Genomic DNA, 12,472 nt, shown 5'->3' on the forward strand with positions numbered 1-12,472 from the left:
CTACTAAATCATGGGGTGTACTAAAGTTTTCGCACACTACTTTAGTTGGTTGTATTTTCCTCATTTAAAGACCTGGTAACAAACCACATGATTTTTATAATGTATTTAATAATATCTAAGACCTTAGAATTGAAATAGTGTCATTTTTTCACATCAGTGTATGTTTACCTGGGTTCTACTAAAACTATGCTATACTGAGCCATGATTCAACCCCCAACCTATTGAGTAGATTTTTTTTGAGTGATAGAGTGTGATTTTGGCAGCTGGGAGTGTCCCTTGGAACCTTCCCTTGCTGCACATAGATAATCTGATAATCAGATTACACTGGCAAGAAGAGCTTCCTGACTTTCACACAGACATGTCATGTGCCTGTGCTTGTCCTCACCTCTCTGGAAACAGATAGAAACACCTTCACAAATACAAGCAATAAGAAATGGTTTTGTATATGTGCACGCTGCCCTTGCACAAAATTAAATCCATTATTCTGGTTTGAATGTGATGCCTGCTAAAGAAGATTAAGGATCATTCTTGACCTTTTCCAACAGCCATCAGACTCTCTTACTCCTCAGCTGTATGTAGGACATGAAGACACACAACCACGATTAAATGAAAAACAGATATTTGGCAGATTGTAGTGGACATGGAGAAGCTGATGTGACACCCTTACCATGTCAGTTTAGATTATCCTGATTACCCTGTCAACTTTCCAGTGAATTCTTGATGAGAAAATGATATGGTAAAATTGAAGTTGTGTAACAAGATTTTCATGGATTCCCTCAGTGGAGACGTGTGATGAAGGATGAGAGTCAAAAAACTGGAAAATCTGATGTATATCGCAGTGACAAATTCTAACCGACTGATTTTGCATTCGTTATATTGTCCTACAGAGCTGAGAGATTCTAAGATAGTATTGTGGCTTGTAGAGGTTTATGGGGTTGTGGGGGGTGATACCCTCTGTGGGTGAAGTGTGGTGATTGGTTGTGCTGTGTGCTGTGCCGTGAGTGACAGTGGTATGTGACCTGTCTCAGGTGGAGGAGCGATCTAAGCTGAACAGACAGAGCTCCCCAGCGCTGCAGCACAAAATGTCCAACCGCATCTCCGACCCCTCCCTCCCTCCCCGCTCCGAGTCCTTCAGCAGCGGGGGCATGCAGCCCGCCCGCACCCCACCCATCCACCGCTCCATCGAACCACAGGTGTGTGTGACTGGGTATGCGTGAGCTAATGGAAGCTTGTGAATGTGTGGTGGGTTTCTCAGACACTGGTATTTCCAGACAGTCACACACCTCTTTGCTCCTTGTTGCCTTTTTCTTAAAGGTTCAGGCCTTCTTATCCGTTAATCTCTGTCATTTTTCTGTCCCTCCTTCCTGCCCTATTTTTCTTTTTTTCTATATATCTCCATTTCACTTTCATTTCCATTTTTTCTACTCATCTGTTCTTTGTTAATTCTGTTGCTGTCTTCAACCAAACCTCTTTTGTTTTCTTCACTTTTTACACCATCAAACAACTGTTCCAACCATCTGCCATCTTCTCCAATCCGCCTCACCCATCCTCTTCAATTCTCCCTTTTCCTCCCACTCCACCCTTTCCCTCCCACAGATGGCTCACCTGGTTCCTGTGAAGACCCAAACTAGCTCCATGTCCGGCTCTCAATCTCTACAGGACCAGACAGGCTCCGCTATAAGTGAGGGCATCAGTGCGGCCTCAACAAGGCCCGAGATGCCACGTCAGAACTCAGACCCCACTTCAGACACCCCTGGACCTCCTCAGCGCATCATCGGCAGAGAGGAACGGGATAGGGACAGGGACAAGGACAAGGATCGAGACAGGGCTGCTTGGTTGAGAGAAGAGGATATCCCACCCAAGGTTGATAAATGCCAGCCTGTTATGCTCTATTTTTAGCCTTAGTCTGACATTGCCTCCACTTGAATCCTTTTCCAAGCTGAGGACAAATGATCTTTTTTTTTAATCCAGTCACTACGAGCCAACATAACTGCCTAAATTGAATGTCATTTTGGATCGATCCTGACACATTATCTTGCCAACCTGCAGGGTTTTCTCAGAATTTTAGAAGCAAGGTGGATGGCAGTGTCTAAATCACTGCCATGAGATGATCATAATGTAGTAAGCAGGAAAATATATGGACACTAAATTGTAAAACTGATTAATTACAGATATGTAAAATAACACAACGCTGCAATATAATTTATTTTGCTATTGACCATCTCAGATATATGGACTAATTAGTGGTTTAGTGCTTGATATCATTCTGAAATCAAATATCTTTAATCACAACTAATCTTAATTAAGTCTATTTTTTCTGATTTCTTTCACTAAATCAACACCTCTTCCTTTGTAGAGCATCACTATTGTAAAATGTTCCTGTCTTTGTGTTTTACAGGATTACCATTGACTGTGCTAATCTTTCTTTTTTTTGTGTGTATTTTGTGTGAATGTCCAGGTCCCCCAGAGGACCACATCCATTTCTCCTGCCCTGGTCAGGAAGAACTCTCCGAATGGGGGTGTCGGACTGGGCCCTCGCACAGGTTCTCAGCTCATACGTGCCAGGTAGACCTTAATAGCAAACTTCTTGTTACTCCTTATTATGTTTAAAAATAAATTACTAACATTTCATCTTTGAACTGGATTGAATTTTGACATTGTTTAGCAGACTTTTGTTTTCATTGAAATCCCACTATACTGCGCTGACTATTTTTGGAAGCAGTTGCCTTTGATGGTGTGAAGCACACAACAAAGGAAGTGAAAATGTTTTTATCCTGTTTCAGTAATCCAGACCTGCGGCGCTCTGAGCTCTCTTTGGACGCCATGCTACAAAGAACCTCCTCCAACTCATCATCCTCCTCCTCCCCTTCATCTCAGGGAGGCTCAGCCGAGAGGAGAGGTACATTAAAAAAAAAAAAAAAAAAAAACTGATGTTTAGGAGGCACACACACACAGCTGTAGAAACACAACCCGACAAGACAAGACACTTAATCCCACGTTGCCTCCCGATGTGCCTATCGGGGTGTGAATGTGTGTGTGAATGGGTGAATGTGATAAGTAGTGTAAAGCGCTGTGAGTGGTCAAACTGGCTGGAAAAAGGCTATATAAGTACAAGTCCATTTACCATCCATTTACACAAGAGCTACACTCTTAACACTAATAAATACATGCACACACCTGACCTGCCATATCTACATGTTTGCTTGCATGAAGACTGTAAAAACTGGTGTGCGTGTAAAAGATTTTGTGGAAATGCAGACAGAGAGCTGAACTCACAAGGCAAGTTTTTCAGCAGGATATTGTCAGTTTCAGTTCTGCTCTGATCAACCTGTCTGATGTGCCCTGCTACTCTCAGCCTCCGGAGAGATACAGGAGAGGAAAGGAGACAGGGAGATAGAGGGATGCGTCAAGCAACAGGCCAGAAAGATAGCTAAGATATGCACGGACATATCTCTCACACATGTCCTAGAGACAAGTTGAAGTACAGATTAGTTTTCCTAGATGTTTGGTGGATGTTATATTTTGCAATCATGGTCAAAGCTAATAATGAAATTTTAGACAGATAGAATCAATAAAGGCTAATAAAAGTAGCTTTTAATTACCGTGTAAACTAATATTTGAGCTCTGGTTTTTATTTCTCATAGGCCAAACCAAGCAGGAAAGATCCCCTCCAGGAGCCAATAATCAGGAGGCTAAACCCAAACAGGAGGAAGGTCGTGAATCAGCCAGACCCAGCAGACCTGCAGTGAGTTTTAACCTTTAAACACACTCACACACTCGCTTTTTATCAAAGCCATCTCCTCTCTGGGAATCTTTATCAGGCCTCTTCCTCTTTTTTTTCTACTATTTACCTGCTCCATCTTTCTGTCTCTGCCTTTCTATTTTCATTCCATTCTTCAGAGCTATAAGAAAGCCATAGATGAGGTTAGTGACAATCAAGTCCCCTTTTCTCTGTCTTCAGTTTTCCTTTGCCTCAATCTTCAGAGCCCCTCTTTTTCTCCTGGCATGATGGAGTTAGTAGGTTTCATGAGACGTTGGCTTTTTCCCCCCTTTTTTTTCAGTTAACTGAAGTACCAGGGTGCGATGGCAATGACAGTGCATGTGTGCTTTGACACACATACCTGAGAGAGTGTATGTGGGTGTGTGCTTGAGCGGATTTGCCTGGATAAATGCATGAGTGTGCGGAAATGTGTGTAAGCTGAACTGCCAAGCACCTGAACAATCTCTTTTCCTGTGTCTTTGTTGTCATGGTTACTGGTCAGGAGGAGCTGGTAAGCTAACCGCGTGTGACGGTCCTCTCCCCCTCCGTCTGCATGAATTGGTCTGATCCATTGGCTGGGGTGATGGGGGAGGAATGGGAGGGGAGGAACCATGGGCCAGTCAGCATGCGGATGATTGTTAAAGCGGGGCAGAGTAATGCGGCCCATCAGTAGAACATCAGCCTGAATTCTGTCTTTCTCTTTTCTTATGAATTGTCTTCTTAAAGTCAACATTTGCTCATGAGTGAATAAAAGTGCTGATTCATCATCACTCCAAACAATTCTGTTAAAAGTTTCAAATGCTCTCAAATCAGCACTCTTGTTCTGTGACAGCTATGTTTACAGGCTCAGATGTGTGTGTGACAACACATTAGCTGACCTCTTGTCATGCTGCTGATGGCTTGTCCTACTTTTTGATCCTCTTTGCCCCATGTGTCCTTGTTTGTGATGATGAGGTTTGCAGGTTTGTAGACTAATAGTACAGAACTGATGAACTGAAGGACCTTTTCCTGTTTCTCCTCTTCTGCTCCACATTTTAGGACTTAAGTGCTCTGGCAAAGGAACTTAGAGAACTGAGGGTGGAGGAAGGAAGCAGACCTCCAGTCAAGGTAGGGTGTCATTTGTTACATAGATAATGATAAGTGAGATATATTCACTTGAAACTGTTGTTGTCACATTGAAAGATGAATACAATAACCCATTTTCATTAGCTTTCAAAACCTTGATTATATGTTAGTTGTGCCATCCTGAATTTTAAAAACTAATTTAATAAGTGAGGAGTAGATTGTATTGATGACTTTATAAGTTTGTGACCTGTCAGCTGTTTATTTTTACCATAAATCATAAAATGTACATCATCACACTGTATTGGAGAAGAAATTAAACAAATTGAAAAGACTGCAGACTCATTAGGAATTGTTTGATTAGTTAAGAAATCAAATGAGAATTTCCTTATTGAAATGTCCATTTATTTTGAAACCAGAGGAGTTTCCACTGGAGATTGTAGGAAGAAATACTTTGCAGATACTTCCATATCAGGTAAATTTTTGAACTCCAGAGGTTATCTTCAGCCTAAAGTTACCATGAAACAGCTAGCAGGGTGGGATTTGCTTTCAGAAATTTTGCAGATAGCCAAAGCTTGAAAAGCCACCTTCACACAAGACCCAGTTTGCTCTGATATAAAATGAACAACTGGAAAAATGCTTTAATAAAAAAAGATGGAAAATGACAAAAAGATTAAATCAGATTCAATTTCACCATGCATTCACAGAAATTACTAAAGATGCAAACGTAGCAAAGCAAAATGCTTATTTTCTTTGTGATCTTTTGTATAAAATAAAATGCCATATTTTGCTAATGTCACAGCTTAAAATGCTTTCTGCAGTTCCTTCTAAAGCAGTTTTAGCTTTTTTTTTATTTCACTTCTCTTTTGAGGTGAGGTCTATCTGTTTTGGTCTGAGGACTGTGAGGTGCCATGTGTATGTTACTTTTATGAGCCCATAGCTGATGACAAATGCCCTAGAGTTGTTTTTTAAAAGATTTTTATTACCTTGTCTTTTTAGAACAAACTGCACCCCAAGCAAGCTAATCAGGTTTGACACCATAGTAAAAGTTATGAAAGTAATGAAAGAGAAATTAACTGCTCAAAGATTCAGATTAGCTTGTCTAGGACTGAAGGAAACATACACTTTGAGCAAACCTTTTTCCTCCGAGTTTTTTATTAATGAATGCTCTGATTACTGACCTTTGTCAGAAGGAGAAATATAAAGTTGCATAGATTAGAATTAGACTCGGCCAGTTGATGCTTTTAAGATAATTTTCTGAGTAGACTCAGAGATTTTCAGAGATAACTGAGACATAACCTCAGTACATGCCTTGTTTTTTTTTTTTTTTTTTTTTTTTTTAAATATTGTATCCTTCTCAAAGGTTTTGGACTTTTCTTCTTGTTGTTCTATTAAAGGTCACAGACTACTCATCCTCTAGCGAAGAGTCAGAAAGCAGCGATGAGGATGGGGAGACGGTGGGGCATGATGGCACTGTTGCTGTTAGCGACATCCCCCGCATCATGTAAGTTGTCTTCTCTGCTTGTTTTCTTTATCTCTCTCTGTTTTCATGAAATCCGACCTGTCACTGTTCATTAATTCTAAGGCGTGCTTGTGTCTGGAATATGCACCATGCCGGAAGCTTGTCAGTGTAGCTGTAGCAGAATTTGTTTGTAAATGATGGAGTGTGTGTGTTGCAGGCCAGCAGTGCAGAGCAGTAGTGAGTCGTATGGAGGGCTGGCAGAGGACACTCTGGGAGATGCCTATAATAGCACCAAGGACGGGACTCTAGTGATGGGAGAGGTGATGAATGTGAAGACACATACCCGTTCACACTCAAGCCTGCACACACAGAAGCTACAAGGGTTTAGGCAAAAAAAAAAAGGAAACAAAATGATGTGTTTGGTAATATCCTGGCATCAAGCTAGGCTCATTTTTGTCTTTGTTGTTACGTTATGAAATTTTTTCTCCACTCTTCCTTGACATTGACTTTAACTTTTCTTGCATGTAGTCAGATGAAAGGAGGAGAGGTGGTCACACTGAAAGCAATGGGTTTGGGAATCATGGTAACCATGGAAACCTCCCTGACCTGGTGCAACAAAGCAACTCTCCCTCAGCCACACCTACCTCTGCCCTGCAGGAGCTGAGTGACATGCCTGAGGTCAGACACGCCAGATGTAGCAAACACACTCATTACTGGAAACACTGTCTGTTTGTAGTAATCACTGTCTTGTGTTTTTCAGTTCGGTATGGGTGGGTCCAAAGCATCATTCACCCCGTTTGTTGATCCGCGGGTTTATCAAACCTCCCCAAGTGATGACAATGAGAACTCAGCTGCAGGTAGCATTTGAATCCTTCTTTTCTATATTCTTTCATTTCTATTATAAACACAAATCTTTCTTGTTTGTATTAGTTTTGCAGCTTTTGTGCCATGTTAGTTGTGAAAAGAAACAAAACGCAAACGTATATCTTTGCTAATCTTTCTGTGGAATCCCAGCTATGTTTGCCAATGAGCTGCTGAGGCAGGAGCAGGCCCGACTAAACGAAGCCAGAAAGATCTCTGTGGTGAATGTCAACCCTACAAACATCAGGCCCCACAGTGACACACCAGAGATCCGTAAATACAAAAAACGTTTCAACTCCGAGATCCTGTGTGCTGCACTCTGGGGTAGGATGGAACATCGTTTATCCTCAACAATATACAATAAAATCCTAAATATCCCCATCTCTGTCTTTATATTTCACTTTCTGACCCTCTAAATATTGTTTGTGTGATTTTAGGTGTGAACCTGCTGGTGGGTACAGAAAATGGTCTGATGCTGCTTGACCGAAGTGGACAGGGAAAAGTCTATAACCTGATTACCAGGCGGCGCTTCCTACAGATGGATGTGCTGGAGGGCCTCAACGTGCTAGTCACCATATCTGGTTGGTTTAACATCAGTGTTTATACTCTGTGCATGCTCATAGCTGAACACACTTCCACACAGTTTACTGAAAGAATAGAGAAGTGCACATTTTTCTTTACTGTCACATCTTTTGATTAAGGATGAATCACATTCACATTCAGTCACAGCTGCTGTTAACTGCTGAACTGTCATTTATATCTTTACTGCAGTTAATTAGATGTTTGTTTCTCTGTTTGTTGGCTATCTTTCAGGGAAAAAGAATAAGCTGCGTGTCTACTATTTGTCCTGGCTGAGGAACAGAATATTACACAATGACCCAGAAGTGGAGAAGAAGCAGGGTTGGATTACTGTAGGAGAGCTAGAGGGCTGTGTGCATTATAAAGTTGGTAAGAATCTTTAAAAACATATAAGTGTAATATAATGGCCTTATTTATCCAACTAAAGTTTAACAAAGCAGTTTAATCTTTGTTCTTTTTTGTCACTCTTTATTGTAATGGCACAATTATGGACTTAGGTTTTGCAAAGTTTTTTGTTTTATAATTAGTTCACATTAACAAAACCCCCAAAACACTATGACATATGCAGTTATATATAATAGGGAATGGGAATAGAATAAAATATTAATGATGATGAATAAGAAGCGTGTGGGTTCTATGCATTACAGTGGAAAAAAACACAAAGTCATCCCACCAAAAATAGGAGATGTTCATCATCCTGTAAAATGCAAATTCTGCTTGAAGACAAACAGCAACCAGACCTTTAAACCTGAGCTCAGCATTAGTCACCACTGTTCCTTTCATGTTGTTCCTCCTTGTTAACCAGACGCATTTTTGCCTGACCTATGTAAAAATTAATCAAGCAGATGTGTTTTCTTTTTTTTTTAAATTTTTTCTTACACTGTATCTGGGGCCAAAAATTAAAAAGCTATCGTGTAAAACATAATCACACCCCACTAAGCACTCAGTAAATCAAACAGAGGAACCAGGCTGCGACAGCCAAGTCACGTACTGTACAGTTAAGAGCAGCAACAAAGATGAACATTTCTACCTTATTATGTCTTGAGAAATGTGTATTTGTCCCTGTCATGTTTCCAGTTAAATATGAGAGGATTAAGTTCCTGGTGATTGCACTGAAGAACTCTGTGGAAATATATGCCTGGGCACCCAAACCCTACCACAAGTTTATGGCCTTTAAGGTACAGAAGTAAAAACAAGCATATTTTGTCAACACAGTAGTCTGGAAAAAAAACAGGAGTTCAGCATGAATGATTAGCATGTTTTTTGGTTTTAATGAGATGACTATCTCTGTGCTCCAGATTGGTTCCTTAACTCTCCTTTTCCTGTCTGACTTTCAGTCATTCACTGAGCTGCAGCACCGCCCGCAGCTGGTTGACCTGACAGTGGAGGAAGGTCAGAGGCTAAAGGTCATCTACGGCTCCAGTGTGGGTTTCCATGTAATTGATGTGGACTCAGGCAATCCTTACGACATCTACATCCCCTCACATGTAAGCACAGTGTGCTGTTTGTACATATCCTGCTATATTACCTGATGTTTTGAATTATGAAGATCACCTGCAGCTCATGTTGTCTTGTGGGGGTTGTGATCTAAAAATGTCCTTTGATTTACTGTTGTACAACTCAAGAATTTCCACCAGTTTTTATAGATGTTTTAGTTTTTCTCTTTTTAAATCTGTTTCATTTTTAGTTAGCTAAATATGGCGCAATGAGCTTGGACCACCCGTGTTGGGAGATAGAACACACACAGTTTAAGAGGTCATGTTACAGAACATAAAGAAGGAGCTTCCAAGTTTTCTATGGTTACAAAACCAGGAAGCATTATTAAGAAGTTGGTGTGTTGCTTTTCATTTTTTACTGATCATTTAGAGACGCCTTAGTCACACCTGAAAGCTTTGCAAAGATTCCTGCTCCGTGCTGCATGCTTAAATGCAGATTAGTTTGTTTTCTCTGGCCACTGTTTTCACATCTTAGCTTTAAATGCATTGAGTTATCATTTTCATCATATTTAATTTTTAATCATTTTAAATATTAAAATAAAGAAGAGAAATAAGGACAGGTTTAAGTTTTAGGCACCCGATGGCAAATATAACACCATATTTAGCAAATATAACCGCTTTAAATGCTTTCTGCTGTCTATATTCCTTCTAAAGCAGTTTTAGCTTTTTTTAAATTCACTTTTCCATCCACAGATATTTAAATCTGTTTTGGTCTGAGGACTGTGAGGTGCCATGTGCCTCATTTTGTGCCTTTTAGGTGTCTAAATGTGGATATTCAATTTTTTTAGGGTCATTACCTTGATTTAGAGACCACTCTCTTAGTATTTTAGCGTCTTCCCACACTGTGAGATGTTGCTTTTATGAGGCCATAGCTGATGACAAATGCTTTTGAGTTGTTTTTTAAAAGATTTTTATTACCTTGGAGATGGGAAACAAACTGCAGTCCAAGCAAGCTAGTCAGGTTTGACACCTTTGTAAAAGTTATATAAAAGAAATTAACTGCTCAAAGCTTTGCCTCATGCTCTTTTTCCCCACTCTGAAATCCAAATTGTACAAAAGAGAAATAAATTAATCTTGTATAACATGCTGAGACGTTTTTTCACCATCAACTGTATGCCTTCAGGTTAGCTCGTCTGTGACTGAAGGAAACATACACTTTTTTCCTGAGTTTTTTATTAATGAATGCTTTGATTACTGTGGCCTTTTTACCATTTCCATCCGTCACTCATGCCTCTTTTCTCTCTCCTTCCCCGCCAACCTCTCCTCCAGTGTGCCAAACAAATGAAGGTGACATGCTGCCACCCACCCGATAGACTAGATCAGTAGATGTTTAGTAAAGCCCCCGTCGTTGATACACAGGAACATTACATGTGTATATGTGCAGTCCAGTTCACTAGAGTAGATATTAACTCATAACTTGCCAGAAAGTGGTGATTGTGCGTGAATAAATTTGTCTTACCCACAACAGACATCACAAGGCTCTCAACAAATCTGTTTACTGCCAGTAAAAACAAAGAAACAAAAAAAAACTAATAAGCAAGGAATTGCAGCATATAAATCACATATTCTTTTGGATGACTTGCATTAGCAAAACTGCATGTATCTTTAATAAGACATCACCACAGTTTAACAAAGTATACACAAACTTACTTCCTTAATGTTGTGGTGTAAGCAGAAGTGTGGCAATAAATATGTGCCGTTTTGCATTTTTGAGCTCTTGTGCAAAAATGTTTTTAATGGGATAAGATGAGTTTTTTCCATGCCATGCTTTTGAAATGTAGTCTCGCAGTCACCTCACAGTAACCTGGTAGGACAAATAACAGGTTTGTTCATTAGGTCACATTCGCTGTATGTGTGCAGATTTAAGCTCTGCTGGAGTGTGTGTTCTACTTTCCATGTCTTTCGATGTTATTTGTATTAATTGAAATCTGACGAAACTACCTGTGAATAAGATTCTCAAGCAGCAAACCAAAGTTTCTTCTTCATGTTCGGCAGCTCATTTTGCAGATTATAGCGCACAGATAAGCCAGCCAAATTCAGCTGCATTAGAATTTTACAGATGAGGCTTCTTATAATATTTTAATCTAAAGCAGATTAGGATTAAATTTGACAGATTTAATTAAAGCCTCTGAAATGTTTGTGTGTCTGTATCTGTGTTAGATCCAGAGCCAGGTGACGCCCCATGCCATTGTGGTTCTGCCTAAGACTGATGGAATGGAAATGCTGCTGTGTTACGAGGATGAGGGCGTCTACGTCAACACCTATGGTCGAATAACCAAGGATGTGGTGCTACAATGGGGAGAGATGCCTACCTCTGTTGGTATGTCTCGCACATGCTTGTACTGCATACTTGTATTAAGTGGACATGAATAGATTATATCAGCTTTAAAATCATTCGTCAGCTGCATCCACTTTACCCTGCAAGGACCTATCCCAGCTGATGTTGGGGTACACCAGCTGTTCCTATTGCTCACCAAAAGAAAAACAAAAAAAAAACAAGTCAGATTTGGTACTTCCTCTACTGCAAATGCCTTTGGATTGCACAAGGAAGCTGTGCAGTAAAAATAAACATTGAAATCACATGGCTAACTGCAGTATTGTATAAAAACTTGTTTAATTCAAGCACTCATTTTATTATATGAATCCTGAAGTCTGCTGTAGATCAAAAGTGTTTTGAGGTTGCAGAACTGCGCTAATGGGGTTCATTCAGGGTTTAGTGGTATTCAGACTCAGTTTATAATATCATCCTTCACTGGAAGGGCTCACACGCTGCTGGCAGATAAAAAAAGGAAGCTTTCATGAGTGAGGGTTACAGATTAAGAAAAAATTAAAAATGACACTACATTGATTATTAATAGGAAATACAGATAATGAGAGTGTCATGCAGGAAAAGAGAGAAGCAGCAGTTAAAGGTTTGGTGGACTGACTTGAGTCCTGCAGCTGTGAGCCCTGTTTCAATAAAGAATGCTGTCAATTTCCTGTGTTTTACTGGCCTCTTGTGGCAGGCTGGGGAATTACACTTGTAAATGAGCAAATGTTCTTCCAAAATGTTAATATCTGGTTTGGATCTACTGTAATGACATGCTATCCCTGTAAATAAAAACTTACCTCATGAATTGCCAGATCCACAGGTCTTCTGAGCTCAGAATTCGACCCAAACAACTGATATTGGTGTAGTGTGGAAAAAGCACTACCTAATAAAATAGAGCATTTTTGCTTATTATTAAAATCTCTATTAATTTTTTTTTTATG

General features: G+C 40.0%; 1 protein-coding gene across 14 annotated transcripts in view; it reads left to right on the forward strand.

The window, feature by feature from the left end:
• Nucleotides 1-12,472, forward strand: part of tnika (TRAF2 and NCK interacting kinase a) — a 57,919-nt gene that overhangs the window by 42,167 nt on the left and 3,280 nt on the right. For 4 of the 14 annotated variants that reach the window (XM_041972103.1, XM_041972109.1, XM_041972108.1 and 1 more), the window contains 19 exons: nucleotides 1,029-1,193; nucleotides 1,597-1,863; nucleotides 2,459-2,565; nucleotides 2,784-2,899; nucleotides 3,645-3,745; nucleotides 3,901-3,924; nucleotides 4,263-4,271; nucleotides 4,799-4,867; nucleotides 6,220-6,326; nucleotides 6,502-6,604; nucleotides 6,813-6,962; nucleotides 7,045-7,141; nucleotides 7,299-7,469; nucleotides 7,583-7,726; nucleotides 7,959-8,093; nucleotides 8,802-8,902; nucleotides 9,062-9,211; nucleotides 10,490-10,507; nucleotides 11,381-11,540. In XM_041972103.1, the coding sequence (XP_041828037.1) occupies nucleotides 1,029-1,193; nucleotides 1,597-1,863; nucleotides 2,459-2,565; nucleotides 2,784-2,899; nucleotides 3,645-3,745; nucleotides 3,901-3,924; nucleotides 4,263-4,271; nucleotides 4,799-4,867; nucleotides 6,220-6,326; nucleotides 6,502-6,604; nucleotides 6,813-6,962; nucleotides 7,045-7,141; nucleotides 7,299-7,469; nucleotides 7,583-7,726; nucleotides 7,959-8,093; nucleotides 8,802-8,902; nucleotides 9,062-9,211; nucleotides 10,490-10,507; nucleotides 11,381-11,540 (2,194 nt within the window). The remainder of the gene's footprint in view (nucleotides 1-1,028; nucleotides 1,194-1,596; nucleotides 1,864-2,458; nucleotides 2,566-2,783; nucleotides 2,900-3,644; nucleotides 3,746-3,900; nucleotides 3,925-4,262; nucleotides 4,272-4,798; nucleotides 4,868-6,219; nucleotides 6,327-6,501; nucleotides 6,605-6,812; nucleotides 6,963-7,044; nucleotides 7,142-7,298; nucleotides 7,470-7,582; nucleotides 7,727-7,958; nucleotides 8,094-8,801; nucleotides 8,903-9,061; nucleotides 9,212-10,489; nucleotides 10,508-11,380; nucleotides 11,541-12,472) is intronic. The other 10 variants (XM_041972107.1, XM_041972110.1, XM_041972114.1 and 7 more) reach the window with 6 other exon arrangements.

The sequence above is a fragment of the Melanotaenia boesemani genome, chromosome 20, assembly GCF_017639745.1.
Source record: "Melanotaenia boesemani isolate fMelBoe1 chromosome 20, fMelBoe1.pri, whole genome shotgun sequence".
Lineage (NCBI taxonomy): Eukaryota > Metazoa > Chordata > Actinopteri > Atheriniformes > Melanotaeniidae > Melanotaenia > Melanotaenia boesemani.